At 43.1% G+C, this 23171-nt stretch overlaps 2 protein-coding genes across 2 annotated transcripts in view; one reads left to right on the forward strand and one right to left on the reverse strand.

Annotated features, from left to right (window-relative positions):
* Positions 1-16903, reverse strand: part of trappc9 (trafficking protein particle complex subunit 9) — a 243456-nt gene extending 226553 nt beyond the window's left edge. The window contains exons 1-8 of the mRNA XM_042076112.1: positions 16661-16903; positions 15009-15611; positions 12701-12846; positions 12090-12215; positions 9081-9107; positions 6713-6834; positions 3898-4023; positions 3204-3420 (exon numbers count right to left, since the gene is read on the reverse strand). Of these exons, the coding sequence (XP_041932046.1) occupies positions 3204-3420; positions 3898-4023; positions 6713-6834; positions 9081-9107; positions 12090-12215; positions 12701-12846; positions 15009-15592 (1348 nt within the window). The 5' untranslated portion in view covers positions 15593-15611; positions 16661-16903. The remainder of the gene's footprint in view (positions 1-3203; positions 3421-3897; positions 4024-6712; positions 6835-9080; positions 9108-12089; positions 12216-12700; positions 12847-15008; positions 15612-16660) is intronic.
* A 129-nt stretch (positions 16904-17032) lies between these two features.
* On the forward strand, positions 17033-19013 carry btg4 (B-cell translocation gene 4). Its single transcript, XM_042076106.1, has 4 exons — positions 17033-17489; positions 17590-17727; positions 18041-18290; positions 18559-19013. The coding sequence occupies exons 1-4, from the start codon at positions 17317-17319 to the stop codon at positions 18757-18759; spliced, it is 762 nt and encodes a 253-aa protein (XP_041932040.1). The 5' UTR covers positions 17033-17316; the 3' UTR covers positions 18760-19013.
* The last annotated feature ends 4158 nt before the right edge of the window (positions 19014-23171 follow it).

Raw genomic sequence — 23171 nt, forward strand, 5'->3', positions numbered from 1 at the left:
TTTCAACCATAATCGTAAAAAAAATGAATGCAAATCCTTTCCCAGCAATCCTCTTCTCTTTCTCCACCTTGGAAAGTGCACCCTTTCGTTTGGGCCCTAAAAATAGCACGGTTCCACCTGTCTACTGCAGATTTGACGTGAAACGAGGCCTTTATCCGTGGGTGGGATGCAAGGTGAGGGGATGAGGGGATGGGGGGGGGGGGGCTAATCCAACAAAGACTGTCAGTTATGTCTGCTAGATCTCCCTCTTCTTCCTACCTCTCAACCCTCAAGAACATCTTTCTCTCACAAAATGTGAGGATAGATCATTATTATGGGAGGCAGAAAAGTGGGGGCCAATCCAAAGTGTGGTGCAACAAGACACTTCTTTTTTATTCAGCAAAGCCTCCCCACACACAATTTGTATTTGGTTAGATGACAACTAGAAATCTAAAAAATGCTAGAATACCGTAATTTCCTAACTTTTAGCCGCGGTTTATACATTGATTTTGCAAAAAATTTTCAGCTATGAGGTTAGTATGTGGGGGCAGTTAATATGATATTAATATGGTTTTGTTTTTTTTAACTTGTATAAAAGCACTGTCCTGCAGTTTATACACAATGTGGCTAATACACAGGAAATTACTGTAATGGCTACAGGTAAGTTTAGAGTAACACATCTTGAGCTCATTCATTTCATCCAATTTGCCTGTTCCAAAGCATCCACACAAAAAACAAAAAAAAACCTTGTTTTCGGAATAACATTTACAACTGGGTCGGACATTTTATGCATTCTGTCTGCAATAGTCCAATTCAAATTAGTCATACGTGTGTAAATACATCCCTTTCCTCCAGTACCTCGCCGACAACGTGTCAAGCTGGTATCAAAAGCATTATAAAATTAATGCGCGGAACAAAAATCATAAGCATGAGTACTGCTGTGTGTAAGCAAGAGCAACATTCACAATAGTGACAAATGAAAATTACATATTCACAAGCCTGGGAAATGGAGACATTTTTGAAGTACTGAATTAAATTGTGTTATTTGAAAAAGGATGAACCAGTGGGGAGGGTATCAACCCAGTGGGCGAGTTTTGACTGGCTGTAAATAAAAGCCTTTTTGCAAGCAAATAAGTTTTTTTTGTTTTTTGTTTAACAACGATGATGGCATAGACAGAAAGCAATCAATCTCTGTGGGTTAAAAACAAACATGATACAAAACAGAGTAAAATAAAAAAAAACATTTATTTATGCAGTTTCAACAACCCCCAGCCAGTTTCAAAAGGCGAAAAGCAAACAGCTCAGTGATGATTGAGAGATTACCCCTCCAATCTAACCTAGTGACCCCACCTCTTTTCTTATCCCCTCCTCTCACTCTCTCCCTCTTTAGTAATTGCAGAGCGAGTGAGAGTATTCCCAAGCTAATTAAAAACCCATTTCCTTCCACGTTCCTGCAGTTACTGCTGTCTCTGCCAATCTGTATGCTGGAGGAAAAACCCAAACACGCATCCCCTCTCGTTTACGTCTTCTGGCGCTCTAGTCCAGAAACGGCAAGGCCAGAGTCCCACTGGTCAATATCCACACATCCAACTGCATAATGGAGGCTCCATAGTCCCTCACCTGACACCTCACACCATCATTGCACGCACCAATCATCCATCTTGCAGACACCTGCTAGGACTTAAACGGCCACTAGACACGTTAGGGCTAAAAGGGCGCTAACAAATTAGTGAGTCCCAGCAGATCTATATCTTAATTTCAATTTCAGGTCCTCAAAGCAGAAAGAAAGCTCACAAAGGGTACGCTAGCTGCCATTTCTGGTGTAATATCTGAAGCATCCCAGCAGATCTGCACCTGAATTGTGATCCCACATCTTCAAAAATGAAAACAAATAAACAAGAGCTGCCATCTTTAGTGTCTCAGTGGTGTGACCTGCAGTGTAGGGATAGTATTTAGGATGATATTTTGAGCGGCTAGCTGCAACAGGCATGATTTCTGCTGATCACAGCAGCCTGTTGGAGTATAGCACGCACTCTGCCCATGGCCTATACGCTCATTGTAAGCACGGCAAAGAAAACAATATCGAGAGTGACAGCTGTAGCGCTCGGCTAAACGCTCCCACCTGCTTCCCTCTTTTTTGGGGTAATAGATTGCTTTTTTCCACTCGAGAACAAAGAGAGGAGGGGAGAAATCAATACTCCTGCATGGTTCCACCAGCCGTAACAAGAGGCTGATGGAGCATAAGAAAGACGGAATACAGGAGAAGGAGAGATGGGGGGGGGGGGGAAGGCGAACAGAAAGAGGATACATTCTGGAGTGTGCTTATAAATCTTGACTTCAAAGAACAATGTTTCTTAAGTGTTTCGTCTGACTTTTCTTTCTTTCTTTTCTGTTACATCAGCAACATTGTTTTTATACATTGTGAAAAGAGGCAAGTCTAACTAGCCATCAGAGACAGCTCTTGCTAACTGCTAGGGTGTGTTTTTTATCCTTCAAACACCTTCAATTTTTTGTCCTGAACAAAAGCCTTGGTGGCAAGTCAAACAAAGGGAGAGGATGAGACGCGAAACATGTGCGTGGAAGTATGATTGAAGAAAAGGCTAAAATGGTAATGACCTTGCAATTGGGAGACCCAGGATTTAGTCTACATTGAGTGTGTGTGTGTCTTTCCTTTTTCCTTTCGAGGTTCACACTCACTGCATAGCTTTTAAACATGTCGTTGTGCCATATTTTACTTTATACCACTGCTTGGTTGAATTTCCCATTGTCATGCGTTCTTTAGAATGTGTAATAACCGTAGGTGGGGAACAACAGTTGTTCCAAAAGTTTGAATCAGAATTTGACTCTTGAGGTTGTGAGATATTAGGCGTCATCTGTGTATGAAGCAGCTGAATACATACAGATGGTGGCATAAAACGGCCAACTTAATCAGATAAGGGACACAAATGCATTTCTATTCTTGTGTAATATAAACTCATTAGCGAAGCTAACAGATGTAAACCGAGAACTAAAAAGGCAAACACATGTTATGTGCTTTCTGAGACTTCCTGAGATCTTGTTGATGAGAACATCTACTTCAGCACATTATGGATTTTCCACAAATTTCCATTGAGTCTCAGAACTATTAGCTATCTTTAGTCATGCGATCTCCTTTTAGTAGAATGTCTTTTTCTCTCTAATGAGGTTCTTTTAAGGATAGGGCCTGAATGAAGATATTGCTATACCTTTGCTGAAGTCCTTTGGGTCGAGGGAGAGGCTGTAGCCAGGCAGAGTCTCCAGCAGCAGCTTGTAGCAGGCCCTCCAGCCTGGCTCAGGGATGGTGGGGGCCACACACTGCATGGCGGCCACTCGCTTGAAGAAGGCCGACTTACGGTGGAAGCCAATGAGCTCGTAAAGCTCAGAGAGGACACTGTAGCGCTGGATCTTCTCTTCCTCTGACAGCTGGGAGAGGAGGTACAGTGGAGGAGAGAGAAGCACCACATCAAGTTGCTATATAAAAACGTCATAATCAATTAATCAAGTGATCAATACCTTACATACCATAGAAAACGGTCGACTCAGTAATAGCATTAACATATTGCAATATAGTATTTCTTTTAAGTATATTTTCTGGGGCTTTTTGCCTTTACCCCGACAGGACAACGAAGAGCAACAGGAAGTGAGTGGGAGAGAGAGAGAGATGGGGTGGGATCGGGAAATGACCTCAGGTCAGACTTGAACCCGGGTCCCTGTGGACACCTGAATCCATACATGGCATACAGCACCCCCTGCAGTCTGTATTTCAATAACATTTGTTGTCACTAAATTGATCAAGTTAAGAAAAAGAAAAGGAGTGCAACAGAAAGGTAAGAGAAGTCAGCTGAGAAGAGCAGGGCGAAGGGGCAAGGACAGGAACAATGAGCTGGAGTTGGCGGTCACCTGGCCCAGGTTGATGTAGACAGCATTCTGGAGGAACTCTGAAGCCTCCATGGCCCTCTTCTGGATCGCCAGGACGCGGACAGCCTTCACACACGCCTCCAGCTCAATCACACCAGCATTCTTATACTAGTGGAGCACCAGAGAGACCGAGATAAAGAAAGATTTAGCATTTGTTATAGACCCTTTAGGTACATATTTTTGAGACGCTAAAAAATTATGTGTGTAGAGTTTCTTTTAGGCACAGCTGGCCTGTTCACATCGGCCCATGGACAACAGATGCAAAATAGCCATTTTGGCTAATTCTGACGCATTTACATTTTTATGTTAATTAATGTGCACTGTCTAAATAAACCTTAAATAAATAAAACAAATGTCTTTGCTGGCTTTGAATATTCCATTTTTCCAGGTAACATTCAATAGAAGCCATACATTTGATCAAAACTTGTGCTACAAGGACACTGATCTTGCAAACGGTTCAAAGCAAGACCTTTTTGGTCAAGACAACCTTAAACTTGGATCAGATTCTATGCTACACTCAGTGGGCAATTAAACAGGAACTTGCTCTTTCAACTTCGATTTGAACTGCACTGATGAAATAATTAGCTTTTCATGATTTATTTTCCTAACACCTCACTCCACCATACACAGAGCACAGCATGTTAGGTCCCCATGTAGCACAGCCCGGGTCTTCGCACGCTTTTGAGCAATTATGGTGCTCATCACGGGAAGTGCTAATGCATCGCCACCCTTTCTCGAGTGCTATTTTTACCGCAGTGGCGTTATCTCAAGTTGGCTGAATGAACCAGCCGAGCGTGCCGCCGACTCGCTGAATGTATGGCCAAGGCCAATTTGCATTTCTAGGAATTAAGTGGCCAAAAGAACAGTCACACTGACATGCAGTCATGAGCATTTGTGTAACGGCTAAACTAAAACACCTCTCTTTTTAAGAAGGTCTGACCTTCATATGACACTGAAGTGGCCTCTGTATTCAATGTCTTCCATTACTACATAGTGCATTCATAATGGTGGGTACTCTGCATTCTGCAACTGAAAGATTGCTCTTTCTAGAGTCTCATAAACTGAAATGTTTTACTATTCCACAGCTTTGGTAACGGAAAAATATTAGTAATCATAAGGACATAAAATAATTTCCTGAATCCATATGATTAGAGCATTTTCAAACAGTCTTTTTTTTTAGAATAGTGGAAATCAGAGAAGAGTACAGTGCAGTAATATCACGGTGATAACATGCTTTTGATATCAGGCAGCACAGATTTGAAAGCTGCAGGGCCCACGGCCCTGCTGTTAGTCACTTAGCGCCCACGGAGCTCCCCGAGGGCCGGCCTGCCAGTGCCTCTCGCATTCCCCCGTGCGTCAGCAGGGGTCACCGGGAGATTGTCCAGTAGATGGGGGCTCTTAGTGGGTCTCCTGACCCCATGTGGAAAAAAAAAAAAAAACAGCCCAATCGGTCACAGTCTGTTGGCCTCCACCAGAGACCGCAGACTGCTCACTTGTTAAAGTCCCACGGTTTTAATCATAAAATTAGCAACTACTGCAGAAAAAAAAAGTGTTCAAATATAAAATGGGAAAAAAAGATGGTTTTCTGCTGAGTATTTGCTGGGGGAAATAAAGGGCAGGAGAAGGAGTAGGAGGAGGGGAGAACATATTTCTTTTGAAGGCCATTAATTCTGCAGGCCCCATTTTTAAGAAGGTGCCTAATGGTACAGCGTCTGTATCTGCTAATTAAAATCCAATTAATATCTGAATGCTTCGGTGTCAGGGGGCTCATTTAACACAGAGTGGGCAGAGTTGAACATGAAGGGGGCCGTGATGGCAGGACAATGCAAAAGGCCAATTAGTGATAACAAGGCATGCACCGGCTCCGCACTGTTCATTAAAAGGACGTCACATAAGCAACATGTGCGGACTACACAATATCTTAAGCGTTGGCGCCAATGTGGACATTTGCATTTTCCTATTTTGTTCCCCCAAATTCTTTCTGTATTTAGGAGATATAATGATATGAGTACCCAGTTCGTCTCTTAAGGCTGTGCAAACTGACCGAGGAGAGCCAACAGCTGCAAGAGCTTTAGGACTCTCATCCCTTTGAATGAGTCCTAAAGATCGGTGTAATTCAAAAGGCCAGTGCACCATTCTCTTTTTAGCCCTTCCAGAACCTGCTTTGGACCCTGGGCTTGGCTGCAAGGCAGCCCTTGGGGGCGGCAAGCCGTGGCAACAGTCCTCACTGAAGGCTCCTGATCCAAATGAAGGCACAGAGCGCCCCCCACAGGAGAAATGTGGAACTGATGAGCCAGAATGTCTGGCACAGGATTCACCTCAGCGCTGTTCAGCACACACACACACACACACACACACACTACAGCGTCTCAAAGATTAAAATAGCTTCCTTAGCGAACTAGACACTAGAATACTAGACTGAAGGAGAAAGGAGAGCGTTTGCAATGAGCAATGAAGAGGACCCACAAGAAGATTACACAGAGGTAACTGTTAGACAGGTTCAGATCAATGCACCAAGAATGCAAGAATTTGAAGAATGCGAGGATTTGAGATTCTTCTATTGTTATGTTTCTATTCTTTCATATATATTAACCTCTCAGTTAATTTCTATGTGTTCAAAGCCCAATCCCATGGGTTTACAAGAGAAGCCCTTTTATAAAATAAAGACATACATTTTGCCAATTTTCCTTTCTTTTTAACCTATTCTGTTTGTCTGGCAGCCAACAAGGCTTGGATGTACCCACACTTAACCTTTTCATAAGAGGAGCGCTCAGGTCTTTCTGTGTGGCCAAGTTACCTTTCCATAGTAGGAGATAGCTTCTTTGTACTTCTCAATGATGTCCTCTGGACTGAGGCAGTTCTTGGCCCGCCCAATCTCTGTGCTGGTGTCCGCATTGATGCCATTGGTGGTGAGTGCCCCTGGTGGAGGGAGAAAAGAGAGAGAGGGGAGAGATCCCAGGAGCAACACAGAAATGGATATAAAAAAAAACACAAAAGGAAGCAGGGAGGGAGGGAAGAAAGAATGACAGAAAAAAGTTACTGACCCCAAAAGATGACAGAAAAAAAAAAGAAAAAGGGTGTCCTGAATCTTTTTTTTTTTTTTTTTTTTTTTTAAATGGGCATACCTTGGGTCAAACGTGTTCAGAGACTAGGAATGATTTTCAATTGAGCATTAAATATTGACAGACTATCTGATTCATGACTAATGTGAGTAAACTAAACAATCAGAACAAGGCCACAAAGATTTCAAAAATCATCACAATTGGCTAGAACACTTCACGAGACACAGGCAGTCAAAATCTGAAAACTGCATGCCATGCAGGCCTTCTGTGGTGAACATCAAAGAAAACAAAAACAAAAATCAAGGAGCCCAACATCGCCTGTTAGAACAAAATCAGTGAGCTCGGAGGCAAGCTAAACAAAATTTCACTGATTAATCAGCTTAGGTGGCATTCATTCCTTCAAGCCATTGAAAGTAGAAACACAAAATAATATAATAAATGCATACACAGAGACAGAAACAGCAACTGGTGAGAGGAATTCTAACAGCGCGTTTAAAAATGTTCTTTTGCTCCTCCTTTGCCAACCCCTCTGTGAGGCATTTGCTGCCTGGAGCTATGATGATGAAGTTGCGGCAGTGCCTACTGGCACCTTCAGGGCTGCCAAATCTCCCAGAATGTTCTGGGCAACCACTAAAGATAGCCCACACGGGAGGCTGTGGTTTATGTAGTGGCCAAAATGGAACATACTTGGCTACCATCTGCATGAGGAGGGTCTAATTTTGGGTAGAGAAATACAGCGATATTTAAACATGGGACATATGGGAGCAGGTAGTATTATTACTGTTTGATATGGTTCTTTGTAAGAAACAGAAAGCAGTGAGTCATTCTATGATGTGCAGCAGTTCCATATCCACCCACTGTGGAATTACATCATTTATTAGTCATGCCTCAGCTCTACATTAAAAATGTAATTGCTCATATCTACATATATTCATCATAGCCATCATGAAATAGCCTACCACTCATATGCCTTAAATTATTTGCCAGACACCAGCTTATTATACAATTAAATATACAAGAAGTGAAGAGAAGTGACTTATATATGAAGTATGTCGAATGCATGCATGTCCGTACATCCTAGAAGCGCATAGCAAAGTGCAACCCAGTGTGTGATACCTTGTTGCAGCGCCTTGTGGCTATTAATTAAATAGCACAGCAATCACATCACAATGTTTTAGTGTGAGTAACTAGAAAATGCCCTTATTCATTACAAAGTCCTCCTATCCTTTCCCTCATCCAAGCCACACTACCTATGCTAGAACAACCCTCCAGAAAAAAAAAATGACTTGGCCAAGACTGAAACTTGTTAAGTACTCACAGCAGAATCCCTGCCTGCCTGACTGTAGGTACTCTCTCGGTACGTGCCACGTCAATAGCAGTCAACAGATTGGGTCCCACAAAAATAACTCTTTTAGAATGCCTTCTGGCCAGTCAGCCTCAAATACCACGTTAAAACTGGCACTGGGATACTTAGCAACAGCACCCTGTTCCATAGCAACAGGACTCTCACAATGACACAGCATATGAAGTTTTTTGAGCAACCAAATGTTGCTGTTCATGAACTCCACTTACTGTAGACATCTGTTAAGAGAAATCTTGTTTGCTATTTCAAGCATGATCGTTAGCCTAACAAGATTGTCCCTAATACAAATATCCATGTAGGTATAAATATTGATGCATATCTGTACATAAACTGCAAAAACTCAAAGATATGTATTTCCATGAGCACCATCTATGTTAAAATTCTGTTCACTAAACCATGAACAAAAAATGTTGTATTTAGTGTACAACACTGCCCCCACCTGGTCGCCATAAAGCTTTCATAGAAAATGTATCCAGACAGCACAGGGACAAAAGGAATCAATTTAAACTATGATTGTATGCAATGACTGAAGGAAATCCTGATTGTTTCCTTTGGAAGAGGCAAGTCAGCCCTGGGAGTAAGGAAATCATACACACACACATAAACACACACACATAAACGCATGCAGAACAGAGGGACAACATAAAAAGGATGAGGTGAGTGGGTAAAGTCACCAGGGCACAAGCAAAGATAAGCAGCTTCTTCTACTTCTACTGCTACAGGCCAGCATGATACCATACCTGGGTCAATGAGAACCTCCTGTGCCCCTGAAATCACACAAAAGAGGGAGAGAGAGAGCCAGAGAGCAAAAGAGAGAGATACAGAGAGAGTGAGAGAGAAAGAGACAACGCACATTGACTCCTGAGCATACAGCGACGCTGTTACAATGAGCAGAGGTTAGTGTTGGCCTGACCGCAAAGTGCTGCCACAACGTTAGAATGACCAAAATTTTTTACAGTCTGTCCAGAGGACTGTGCGGATAGGACAGATGTCCAGGGTAACATTCGCTTGTTTGGGGTGCGATTGGGCACAGCACAGCAAGAAATCCACTGTTCTGGCCAGAACCACGTGATTAGACAGTTCTAAAGATGTTGAAAAAATGTAAATGTAAATGTAGATCCAGCTCCACAGCAGGCCATTCATAAGTCTAAATTCATTTACATCTATATTCATATAATTTAGCAGCCAGTTTTCAAGAGAGCTACAGGACTACGGAGCGGCCATTTTAAATCTGCAGGTCATCAGACAGCAGCAGCACATAGAGGTCAGTCCACCATTGGTCATGTCAAGACCACTGTTAGGGTTCACACAACACTGTTAAGTAAGCATGCAAGCTTTATGCACACTGGACATAATATTTTCTAGGCACACATACACATTAGTTTGGCATCCACAACTTATAAGCACTAAATCATTCTATTACAGATTAAAAGCAGTTAGAATTAAGAATCCTGAAATCTGAGCAAAACCATGTTAAATTAAAAACACCCATGTCAAAATGTATTATGTTGATGGTAAAAGTTACCCAAACTGCATTCATTGTTGTTAGTGGTGTCACTACTATTTCACATTTCTGCACTTTGGGGTGAATTCTCCCATGTGCGTAAGGGTGCGTAAGTCAAAAAAGTGCGCTTTTTAGCCTATGCAAATTCTCCCCTTCACTTAAACCTGTCATTTATGCGCAACGGAGGGGAGTTACACGTTTTGGGAGGAGCAACCCCTTATGTATACAACTCTTGCGTGCATTCTGCCACTGGCTCAAGCATCTTTTCAGCTACGTGCTCCCGAGGGCTCTATTAAGGTCGAGCATCGCTACAGGGTGAAACAGCATATTGCTCGATGTCGGCAGTAGGCCTAGTTCTAAATACATGTAGGTTACACAGAACTTTACAAATTAACATTACAGTATCAAATTTGGTGGTCAATATGCTGCTACAGCTTCATGTTTTCCCCCATTACAGTGTCACACAACCCCCTTATAATAACCCACTTTGGATATTGGAGCTTAGCGACTGTGCATCTTCAGTTTTAACTTGACATGAAGTCATAATCCCATAGCCTACTTTGTTGGAATCTGTCCATTTCTTTCCAACTTGACCGAAGTCATCCATACATTTGCACAGAGGTCTGCACTATTGTCGAGCAGCATAGTTTATATTCTCCTGTCTCTTGATTCGTTTGTAATGGAGGCTGGCATTGTTATGCCAGTCTCTCTACTGTATTAAAAACTGCATAAGTCTACAGCTTGGTTAGCATAGATAAATTGATAATATGAGAAGCAGCTGCCATTGAAACTTTCTTTCTCAACAGTGAGTTTTTAAATTATGAATCTACGCACCTCAAACACGTCTTGACTCTATATAAACAAACCTCAAAGCAAAAGTGAAATTTCCTTTTTCAAGTAAATTCTTTGTTAGGCTATGTGATGACACACCATGTAGGCCGTTCGCTATTCAGTTCACCATGCTTACGTTTTTCAAAATCAAAGACTGGTTTGTGTTCCTTCTGGATTTAAATGGCATTCAGAAGGTCAATGAGAAAGTCCACGTTTTCATATCAACCTAAATTAACGAGGTGGTGGATCAGTCTGGTTCTATTTTGAATAAATCACGCCTCTTTCATAAGGCCGCCTTGATTTCAAACTTGCGCGCTGTGGGTGTGACGGAAGTGGGAATGGGAGAATGCGTCTAACTGTAAAGTGCGTAATTGAAGCACGAAAAAAAAGGGCTTAAGCGCAATATATGCACGAATGGGAGAATTTGCCCCTTTATGAATTAGCATCATGCTCTTCTTAACATCTATATCAATAACAAAGTCTTGATGATAGGGAGAATCAGTATTAGTATTAAGTGAATCGACTGAAAACCCCTTCATATCCATATAGAATGGCTTGGACTAGCTCATGCTTGAAGCTTCGCTAGCATGGGTTGCAGTAGAGGTTAGTGGCCAGGAGCAAAGGCACATGGGCAAGCAGCTGGTCTGTGTTAACCTAAAGCCAAGCCCGGGACACACACACACACACACACACTCATGTCACTCGTAGAGATAGTAACATCGTCATGTCATCATTATTGCTGTTGTCGTAGTCATTAGTCATCACTGAAGGAAGCCGGTGATGGAAACTGCAAACCATCTGTCAAAATCACGCTGACAGTTGGACTGGGCACAGTCAGAATGTACAGGTGTGAACATGGACACAACATCATTGGTACTGATGATAAACAAGCAAAAGTTTCAACACTTCTCTTGTTATCTGTTTATCTGCCACAAATAGAAAAATCTGGACTCAGCCTTACCCATTTCATGCCTCATGTGACAAGACAAAGAAATAAGATCAATTTGCAGCTTCTGGAAAAAAGCTAAGTGCTGTTGGTTGGCTCTTGCAACGGTTCCCAAAAGAATAGTCTCCTACACACAGCTGTATTAATTCTGTGTACTTATAAATGCTGAATAGCAGTATAAACACACAGCCTGGAATGGCATCTCCACATCCTTTCATTGCCCATTGAGAGCAAACAAGTATTTTCTTCAAGAACAGTGTGTGGTTCCAAAACATCAGCTAGCTAGATCACACTGTCTGTGTCTACCCATGGTACATAATGAGTCGCTCTCGTTTCTCAGATCCGGGTCGCTCCATACCAGTGGATCGGTCCACCCACTCTCACGTGGCTTGAGTCCACACAGAGATCACATCTGCACTCACCTGGTGGGCATGCACACGATTACAGACCCCACCGCCCCTCCCTTACCTGGTCTGTGCCTCTTTCCAGAGTCTGCTGCCTGGGAGACACTGGGCTTCCGGCCCGCTGTTTTCCCAGCGGTGCCTCCAGGGTAGTGGAATATGACTGATGCAGAGCACAGGCCCTCTAACGCCGCTGGAGACGCAAACACAAATACCATAAGGCTAACGCACAACATTGAGCAACTGCAACAAAGCATAAATTGACTACAGAAAACACTTTTAAAGCACAACACAAACAAAAATATTTCACAATAGTAGGGCAGCCGTGGCCCACTGGTTAGCACTGTGGACTTGTAACCGGAGGGTTGCCGGTTCGAGCCCCGACCAGTGGGCCGTGGCTGAAGTGCCCTTGAACTGCTCCCCGAGCGCCGCCGTTGAAGCAGCTCACTGTGCCGGGATTAGTGTGTGCTTCATCTCACTGTGTGCGGTTTGTGTTTCACTAATTCACCGATTGGGTTAAATGCAGAGACCAAATTTCCCTCACGGGATCAAAAAAGTATATATACTTATACAATAGATTACACAACACACTGAATTGATTGCATCCAAGTTGGCTGGATAACCACACACACAAACACACATACACCCTCTCCTACTGTAGGTGTTCTGCAGTCTTACCTCCCAGCCACAGGAAGTCATTGACAGAGCGCAACAGCTCCACAGCCATGTGGTAGTGCACCAGGGCGTCCTGCAACATGCCCGCCTGCAAACACAGGTCCCCCACGTGCTTCCTCATGCGCCCCTGGCAGCGCTTCTTATAGTGCCTATGGGAGTGGTGAGGGCAGAGGGATGCGGGGATAAAATGACAGGAAGACGGAGGAGGGAAATCCGTCAGTAACAAACTCAAACATTTCCTTAAAATGATCAACCCTTCTTTACTACATGAACAGCACTGAATGTGAGTGCATGTGAGGTTTGAAATTTTAAATGGGGGGGGGGGGGGGGAAGTTGTGTGCGACTTGATTTAAAATGTCACAGGACCCATGGGACAGCTTCATATGTTATCAGTTTCTGGAAATAAAAAGCTATTGACAGGCTCCCTGCTGCTAGATGGCCTTATCTTATCGGCTCCAGATCGCCACAGCGGGCTCTGTAAAAGCACACCAATCAGTCGAGCAATTCAGTAGCAAAAGGAACAAGGGGAGCACAGGCAAACACAGGCGTCCTAGTGAAGGGTAGCCGCCAAACAAGGAGAAAAGCCTAACCTCCATGTTTGTCGGTCACAAACAAAACAACAACAGGATGAAAAGAGGAAAAGAATAAAAGGGGACATGTTGGTGAATGGAAGGAGGGAGAGCTCAGGGACAAAAGACCTCTGAGAGGCATCACCAGTACCCAAGAGACTGTGAGGTGGTCAAGTGTCTTCTGACAGAAACATCACACAGCAAAGTTAAACAATTTAAAGCCAAACTACCAGATTTAAAAACACCTCTTGCTAATAAAATCCTAATCTTAAATAATATTCCACACTTAAACTAACATGGAAAGTAACAGAGTAAGGCTATGATTCAATTGCCAATAAGAAACTTTCTTTTAATAGTCTCAGTCATCCTAAAGGGGGCTTCCACTTGCGGCTAAATTCTTCTCATGAAATCCAGCCTAAAGCTTACGACTGGTTGCTTGGTGACCCTCCTCAGGTGAGTACATGGATGTCATATCCCCAATTCATGTCATCAGTGATGAGTGCAATGATCAGCCTGGCTAAAGGTGTGGCCATGTCCATGAATCCTCATGCGAAATCCATGTACTTATGCTCAATACTAGGCTAACAATTCCGGATCATTACAATCAAAGGCAGAATGGACACTTGACCCTCCAAGTCTCCCAAATCCAAAGTGGGGCCAGAATTATCTAGGCAATACTGGCCTTGCAACAGGCTGGCAAACACACAGCCATTCACAACCACCAACTCCTACTCCAAACTCCGATCACTTCATAAGAAAAAGATATGTGTGACATACTTTGTACGGTAAGTGTGATTCCTACTAGTGGAATATTCTCACTTTAACATGTTCTGTTCTTTTCTCAATATATTGCCCTACCACCATTAAATACACTTGTAACATAAAATTAAAAGCTTGGCACTGGAATAGGGACATTTAGTGTAGCAAATATTTTCTGTAAGAAAAGTCGAGTAAAAGCAAAGACTGACTTCCTGAGTACTGATGTTAAGAGAATTTAGACGCAATGACTAACAAAACGTCCTGAATTGAGCAAGCTTGACTAACTACCACAATAACAGCATAATATAGGCATTCCAGTACAACAAGTGTACTTCCAGGAATAAAAAAAAAACCCTAACTAATCAAGCTAAGATTTCCTCGAGGGTTTTCTTGTCTTCAAACAAGGGATCTATCATCTAAGTACACGGGAGGAGGAGGAGGAGGAGGAGAGGGGGTCAGAAGCTGAGGGGCTGGGATTGGCCAGGGTGAAACTAAAAAGCAACATACAAAACCAAAGTCTCACCTTTTCACACCCAACAACAAACTCACAGGACAGTATGGTTGAAAAACAGAAGAAAAGATAAATAAACCAAGGCAAAACCGGGTGAAAAACAACAAAGAACAGAAAACAACAGAAACAGAGAAAATGACAACACAAATTATGAGACACAGGAGAGAAAAACAGGCAAGGTCATTCCTAAGCGAGGTTCATGTCATGAGTATCTGACCACAACAAAAACACACACATGAAGCATTGGATTTGTCCCACACATTATACCTCTCATATCTTTAACCTTCCAGCCACTTTGTTTAATACCATCCAACGCAACATATTTCATGTGGCAAATATTGACAATCACACTATTCTGATACTTGTCTCCCAATAATTTATGAACTATATACCTGCCTGACAACTCCCGTTTGAAAACCACATGGAGAATTATCGGTCTATTCCAAAAGTCACACAACACATGCCCACTCACCTGCTGTCTGTGTCCAAACCCACAAAGTCCTTCTTCTCAAATGGCACACAAAGGAGTGGAATCTTGTCTCCAGACTTGTCTGTGGCGCGGTCCAGCCGCTTGGACTCGAGCACGATAAAGATGGACTCAACAAAGTCCTCCACCCGGCGTTCCACATCTGGGCAGTCGTCGTAGCTGGGGTAGAAAGCCACATCGGTGCGCTGCTGCTCTGCGATCTCACCCTGAAGGCCGAACACCAGCAGGCGCGAGTCGTACAGCGTGGCGCCGTACACCTCCTTCTGGCCGTGGAAGCGGTCAGACGTCTGTGGCCACTCCTTGGGCGTGGCGCAGGTGGTGACAGACACGAGGCCCACCACCTTGCGGTGCGTCTGGAAGTCTCCCCACTCGTTGTTCTCGGGCGGGTAGTGGTGGCGGTAGCGGATGTAGAGCTGGCGCTGCGAGTCGCGCACGCTCACCTGGCTCACACTGGCGATGCGCTTGTAGATGCGGAAGAACTGCTCCTCGGGCACGATGCCCACCGGCTGCACCACCACCAGCACCGTCTGGTGGTCCTCAGCGCACTGCATGTAGTCTGGGACGCTCATGGCTTCTCATGGAGGGTCACTGAGAGGAAGACAAGAGTAGGAGAGAACAGCAAAACAAACAGGCCATTAGAGGCTTGCAAACTGACTGTAAGAGGTAAAAAAAAAAAAACTACGTCCGGTATACTGGACAGGTCAAGGTAGACTACAAGTGGACTAAACTGTAAAATCTTAAACAGTATGCCCATCAAAACAGAAGAAAACATGCAAAAGACTATAATTCCCACATGTGGACCCATTTTGTATTATACCATAGCCTACTCTAGTAAGCAAAATTATTCCTTGTGTCCAGTCAACACACTTCAATGCACTCAAGCAAGCACTGGTAGTTAACAGAAGCAAGGGAGGGGGGGTGGAAATAACTGCAAAAACTATTCCACATATATAAATTCAACTAAAAGCACTACACAACTAATAGGCCTATTAGGCTACTACACAATCAATCAGGTTTCACAGAGCATCTTCTACCTTAAGCATGTCTCCATGCTCAGAAAATAAACTGCAGCCATCCACTTTACTTTCACTGTCTCACTGACTACGTCGTCCACTTGGCCTGCTGTTAGTGTGCTTTGTCAAAAGTGCCAAGATATACTAAAGTAGTGTACCTATTTCGAGGGGTCCCACTCCAACCAAGGAATTCAAGCCTGTGAAAGTCTCGCCAGCTAACCAACGGCACATATAGTTAGCTAGGTAGCTATGTTAGCATACTGCAAGTTCCGCACACGAAACGGCTGTGTTCGTGACCAGTTCAATTATCATCTGAACAAAAAGTGTCCTAAAACAATGAACGGAAAACCGGTTTGTGGGGGAAATTATCTTCTAACAAGCTCACTAGTTCACCAACCTGTCAGACATGCACAGGTGTCTCACAAGAAGGCTTCCTTACGCATTCATTCAGAGCAAGCCATCGTTCTGTCGTAATCAGAATTAGATCAGAATTCTATGTCGATTTCTTTGTAGGCATTAACACGGTCACATTATCTGAAACAGTCAGATATTCTGTTGATTGTATTTTCAATGCGCTTATCTACGTAATGGAATAAATGCAGTTTTTTTTTTATAGCTACTTACATTCTGTTTTTGAAAACACAGCTGGGAAGAGCTCTTCTTCTTCAGTAAATGACAGCAGCCTACTTGAATTATAAGTCAGAGCACCCTCTGCGGTGAAGGAGGGGACATGCAAAGTAAATGTAGCCTAGTAGGTATGAATGAATGTGATGCCTGTTTTTATTGCAGGCCTACAGGTCTACAGCCCGTGGACAAAGCTATATCCGTACACTTAAAAAAGCCAATCCGCCTTTTCTTTAACCACTGTCAGGGATCTAGCACCCTCTCCCAACCCCCAACCCCCAGATCAGTGGGATAATGACAAACGAGAGCATGACGTCACCAATTAACCAACACCTGTTTCCAGGAATAGGATAATTAAAATGCGTCGAAATGTCTTTAAAAAGATTCAATGGAGTTCTTTACTTTGGAATCTATACAGCGATTGGAAGTGTGAAATATTTTTTGCAAGCCTTCGGAGACGGCAGATGTGTTTGACGTCAACCTTAGCATCTAGAATTTCAATTTGGTCCGTGTAGGAACTTTGAGAAGACCTAGGCTGTAGCGTAGCATATATTTGTCCCTTTTGTTAGGAGTTGTGTTTTTATTATATTGGGTTTTATGCCATAACAGGTAGACTACACAAGTAGAAGCATTTTTATATTTTTTCCTAACAAAAAATGAAGGAAGAGATTGCAGCAACTGTTTTCTTTATAGCAAGGCTTGCACAGAAATATGGTAAACTGGATCGAATTGCCAGGGATACATTTGCTGTTTCTCTTACTTCAGTTCTTTTTGAGAAATTCAAAAACCATTGGTATCCTAGCAATCCATCGAAAGGTCAAGCGTTCAGGTATCCTTAACTGATTTTGCTGTATATAGGCCTACAGAAATGGTAATGTGTTGGCCACTGATGCCATCATATGATCCTTTTTGTTGTTGTTTTTTTAAAGATGTCTCCGGGTGAATAAATTACAAGTTCGAGATCCAGATCTTGAAAAAGCTTGTTGTCAAAGTGACCTTGATTATGATGACTTGGGACTCCCTTCAGAGATGACCATTTGGGTAGACCCAGGAGAAGTTTCTTGCAGGTAAGTGGCTACTTTCATGTAATTTAGGCTAACTTTTTTTTTTTATTTAAAGGTTTATGTAGTTGTTGTCTCTGGTATGAATGTCTGGAATATGCCAGAAATACATTGGCATTACATTCTTTTCATCTAAAAGTAGTCCTACATTCTGCTACTGATTTGTTGACACATGTTCACACACTTCATATGCGAGACCCCCTGGAAGGCAAGGATATTGTGGTGGTTAAACTATTCAGGTGTGGTCCTGTATGGTGAGCTTGAGTGGAAAGCCACACTGGACCTTTGCAAATGTCATCAAAAATTGTTTGTTCTAAAGGTATGGTGAGAAAGGCAGCCCGTTCTGCGTAACTCAACTGGAGGGGCAAAAATGTGATGGGGACTTCTCACGCCGAATAAACAATGCTGTGGAGAGGGCATCTTCAGATTACCACTCTGGAACTTCCTCTGATGAAGAGGGGGACAGCATAAGCAACAGCAGCAGCATCAACAGCAGTAACAGTAGTTGCCTGTCTGCTCCAGAACAGAAGACCATCCCCACTGTCAGCAATCCCAACAGTGTTTATCAGGTACATTTGTAGTCTCAAAACATCAAGGAAACATTTGGTGTTCTGATTGCCCAAGTCCACGTTATGCCTGGTGCAGAGTTGGTCTGCATTCAGAGTCTTTGGCAAATGCAGGGCATAAGTTGGGCAAGTGACCGGCCATTTCAAATGATAACAGCTTTGAGAAATATCTTGCTCTGTGCATGCTTTAAAAATTGACCTGCAACTGCATTACTACTGAATTGACTGCATCAGATGAATGTGTAATTGTCTTCAAAACATTTCATTGCAGTTCAGTGAGTTTGCTCCACCTCCTCAGTCATGGAACCCTTACCCGAAAAGGAAACCTTATCCTGGGGATGGTTATCAACCGCACAACTCTGCCAATGGCCCATTTCCACAGCACAAGTCTTTCAAAAGTTACCGACCTTCCTTTGCTTTTTCAGGGCCACGAGTGGACAAGTATCACTGGGTCAGTAAGAATAGGTCCTAATGGCTGATGAGCCTGCACCCACACCCATGAACCTGCAAAATATTGACCTCCATGTACTGTTAATCAGTGATTTGAAAGGGCTCTTACAAAGCCTATTTCTTGCAGTATCCATCAGCAAAACTAATGAGCACTTTAGTCTCTTAGTCATTGTTGTGGAACCATTTTAATGTGTTTTATGAAATGTATTTTAAATGTTTTAATACCTTTATACATGTGAATGAGAAAAAAATAAATAAAATCTAACATTCATTAAACTCCTTGTCCTGCTTCCTCCTTTTTTTTTCACTGAATAACTTGAATGGCGGCAGCCGTGGCCTACTGGTTAGCACTTCGGACCTGTAACCGGAGGGTTGCCGGTTCGAACCCCGACCAGTAGGCATGGCTGAATTGCCCTTGAGCAAGGCACCTAACCCCTCACTGCTCCCCGAGTGCCGCTGTTGATGCAGGCAGCTCACTGCGCTGGGATTTAGTGTGTGCTTCATCTCGCTGTGTGTGTCACTAATTCACGGATCAGGATAAATGCAGAGACCAAATTTCCCTCACGGGATCAAAAGAGTATATATACTTATACTTGATGCTCGGAGTTAAAATTGCTCTGCCAACAAAGCACCACTTGGCTAACTTGGGGCCATACTGTAAACCTAGATTTAGTTCTAATAACATTTAGGTGGTCACTAATATTTGTGAAAAACCTTTCATAACTAAAATAAGTTTGTAATAGTCAAGTGAAATATGCTTTGTGCTGATCATGCTCATTTAGTAAAGAAAACTAAGTTTGTTTTTGCAAGGAGGGGTCTAATCAAAATTCATCCGCTAGGGGTGCGTCCGTAGATTTCATCAGAGCATCTGCTCAGTCAGTCGAGAATGTCTAATAGTCTGCTTATTATCTGTTTTTCGTGGGGATAAATCATGTCTCGTCATGTCTTTAATGTCTTTGTCGGCGATTTCTTTCTTTCAAAGATGAGCCAAAACTTCTCCAGAGGGGAGAAAATCACTTAAGATTCGGGGCATGTGGAGAGTTGCGCCTATATTCTGGCATGCTAATAGGGCAAGTCGGAGCTAGCTATGAACAGAAGGGGAAGATCCATCATGTCTCGGTAAGTGTCAAAGTGCTTATAGTAAAAAAAGACAGATAGATACCCTCAGGTGAGCATATATGTTAAGTGTATAATGTTATTTGAGAGGGGAGTCCAGAAAGTAAATAAAAATGAATAATAGCATCAGTAGCAGACACATTCACCTAGCTATACATCTGGGAAGGTCATAAGTCAAGTTCAAAACCTTTTGCTGTCCATGAATGATAGTGCGAGGGTCTATTGGGCTATATAACCTACAACTGCAGAAGGAGAAAAACCTGAACCTGGATAAATCACGTCTCCGAAACATAATAAAGGAATTGCATTAAATAAGAATGAGTAATAGAATTATGAGAATGAGTTCCAAAACTCAGGTCATGAAGCCTTTGTCTTTGACCCTACACAGCCAGACAGACCTTTTGTCTAGAGACCTTTTGACCTCACACACATTCTATTACTCATTCTTATTTAATAAGTGCAATTCCTTATTATTTTTACCTAGCGACTTTGCCTACATAGTTTGTCTTACTCAAGGCTGTAGCTAAACAACTCACATTTTTGAATAAAAAATTATGGACAAATTATGATGTTATTATCAACACATGGACAAACCAATTCATACCACCATAACATTTTTATTAAAACTGTCTATTATCAGGTCAATCTGGGGGCGGATGGAGGGATCACCAGCACCACCTGTGAGTATCCCCGTGGTGCAGCAAAGCGCAGTCATGGTGCAGCACTGGCCCTCTTCGCCTACCGCAATTTCAGCCGCACCGACGCGGAATATTCATGGAAAGCTGCAAAGGCCACAAAGGAGCAGCATTCGTTGAAGGAGCTCTACCCACGCAACGATTTTAACCCTCTAAGTCAAGAGCCAACAGAGGATGATTTCCAGTCATTGAGGGAGGGACTCCAGGGGTCCTCCTGCGCGATGGCGTGGCTATTGGAACCTGAGCCCCGAGGAAGTTTCCTCGCTCTGCCGGAGGACCTCACAGCTTTGTTTGTGCGGTCCATAATTTCCCGGCATCCAAACCAGGGCTCTCAGGCCATTGCAGAGGCAATGGCCGTCATTGACCAGCAGCGGGATGCTGTGCAGGCTACCAGGGTCGGCCAGAGCACCAACAGCCTTTGGCACTCACTTCGCGAGGGCAGGCTGACCGCAAGCAATTTTGGTGCCGTGTTGCCAGCTCTGCTGAAGGGGAGAAATGTGGCTCCGTCCGTCATCGACAGGTTGATGACCCAGAAGTCTCTCGACAACGTCCACGCCATCCAGTGGGGGCATATGAATGAGAAAGAGGGCATAAAGGCGTTTGAGCAGGCCACGCAGTTAAAGGTCAGGGAGTCAGGCCTGTGGCTTGCACCCTCAGGGATGCTGGGTGCCTCGCCAGATGGGTTGGTGGGTGAATCCTCCATTATCGAGGTCAAGTGCCCTTATAGCGCCCGAGACCAGACGATAGACGAGGCTTTGAACAACAGAGACTTCTTCCTCGAAAAAGTTGATGGGATGTATGCCTTGAAATCAAATCATCCATACTGGCACCAGGTGCAGGGGCAGAGCGGTGCACTTTTGTTACCTGCACCACTAAGAGTGTCCTGGTCCTACAAGTAGACGTTGACCAGTCTTGGGCTCCAAATCTTGGGCTGCTGGAGGGGTTCTATACATCCTGTTGCCTAAACTGTTGGAGAAATAAATTAATTTGGTAAACTATGGTCATGTTTGATTTCCAGTTTCTGTTTTCAGATTAAAGACCATTTAGGCTTACGCTAATGATTACATCATTAATGGCAATGATAACAAGCACAAATTTACATTAGTTACATACATTTTGACATTTTCTTGATCAATCAAACGTGACCGGACGGGCTCTGGTCAGTCCACACAGAAGTGCCTGCATCTTGCTGCGGTGACAAATCTAGATAGTCTACATTGTATGGCGGGCAAACTTTCTGATGAACTTGGTGAAATTACCCAAAAGACTCTTCAGTTGACAGTTACGTTTACGTGATTAACTTACAAACTGAAAAAAATAAGGTAAAGCTAGTTGAGTGTTAGCATGCTAGTGGTCTACGTTAGCTCATGGTACCTACGTAGCACTAGGTGCTTCATCTTCGAGATAGAGTGGATGTGCAATATGAGTTTTAAAATAACGTTACTGTTTGTTCATGTTTTATCAATAATAAAAGCCAGCAGCTCTTTTGTAGGCGAATTTTTAAACATGAGCTACAATGGAGCATGACACCATACGTTGAGTTGACATCCAAATCATGTCATTCGGATGTGTTTTGAGAAAGTTCGATGTTACCGTTTTTAGTCAAAGCTCGTTAGCGTGGAAGTGAGAAGGGCATATTATTTACCACTACAAAACGCTATTTTTATCTTCTACAGTTCCAAACAACATTGCACTTACGTGGTAGTGAGTAGAGGGTCCCTAAAGCCAAACCGAAGTATCCCGAGGTCTTTATGTGGTCGGATAGAGAGTCCAAAATGAATTTCATCAAGCCAGTACCTTTCCGGAGATGTTGCCATCTTTGCTGCCAGCTTCGGCCTCTCTACGTACTTCCGGTCGATTTCTTTTCCCTACAGTACTCCGTCTGGAATAGGTTGATTCACGCTCGTTTACTTCGGCAGTTGGGCAGCCGACTAACCAGCGAACAGTGGGCGTCCCTGAGAGCGATTACGTACCCAGGCATGGTGTTTCAATTACTACGTCCCCGCCCCTGAAGCAGATCGCTTGGAATACATCAACGTAGGGAGAGAAAATGACTTATACTTATGAAATCTTTGAGCAAATGTAAATAATAGTTTAGCCTATTAACAGGAGTGTCATGAACGAAGTCACAGTGGAGTAGGATATTATATCGGGTCTCAAAAAGTTGTCAGAGACTATGTAAAAATCATTGGGGGAAAAAAACTTGAAGGGAATGGTATATAGGCTCTCTATTCTCAACTATTGTGACTTATGAAGGTCAAAAACCTCCCTGCAAACTACCTCGTTGCATTACATTTTACATTTATTCATTGAGCTTTTATACTAACAACAATGGAATTATTGGAATAACACTTAAGTGACATTGCCATGGTAATAAATACTAACTACATGTACCACATGGCGGTACAAAATATGCCCCCCCCCCCCCCCCTCCCTGCGCATTCTTCTCGTTGTTGACGAACAAACACTTACTTTCTGTAAAATAAGTGTTTGTATAGCATATATAGCATACTGTATAGCATTGTAAGTCACTTTGGACAAAAGCATCAGCTAAGTAACCATAAAAACCATAAACCTTCCAAAGGAAATCTTCCAGACAAAGAATCCACAATACAGTCGCAAA

The sequence above is a fragment of the Alosa sapidissima genome, chromosome 21 (genome assembly GCF_018492685.1).
Source record: "Alosa sapidissima isolate fAloSap1 chromosome 21, fAloSap1.pri, whole genome shotgun sequence".
In the NCBI taxonomy this organism is placed as follows: domain Eukaryota; kingdom Metazoa; phylum Chordata; class Actinopteri; order Clupeiformes; family Clupeidae; genus Alosa; species Alosa sapidissima.

Excerpts from the sequence above, each read along its gene's own strand:
- btg4 (XM_042076106.1), top strand. The coding sequence starts at position 17,317 with ATGAAGGAAGAGATTGCAGCAACTGTTTTCTTTATAGCAAGGCTTGCA. Across the intron at positions 17,728-18,040 it reads CCAGGAGAAGTTTCTTGCAG|GTATGGTGAGAAAGGCAGCC; the intron begins GTAAGTGGCTAC and ends TTTGTTCTAAAG. Across the intron at positions 18,291-18,558 it reads ATCCCAACAGTGTTTATCAG|TTCAGTGAGTTTGCTCCACC; the intron begins GTACATTTGTAG and ends ATTTCATTGCAG.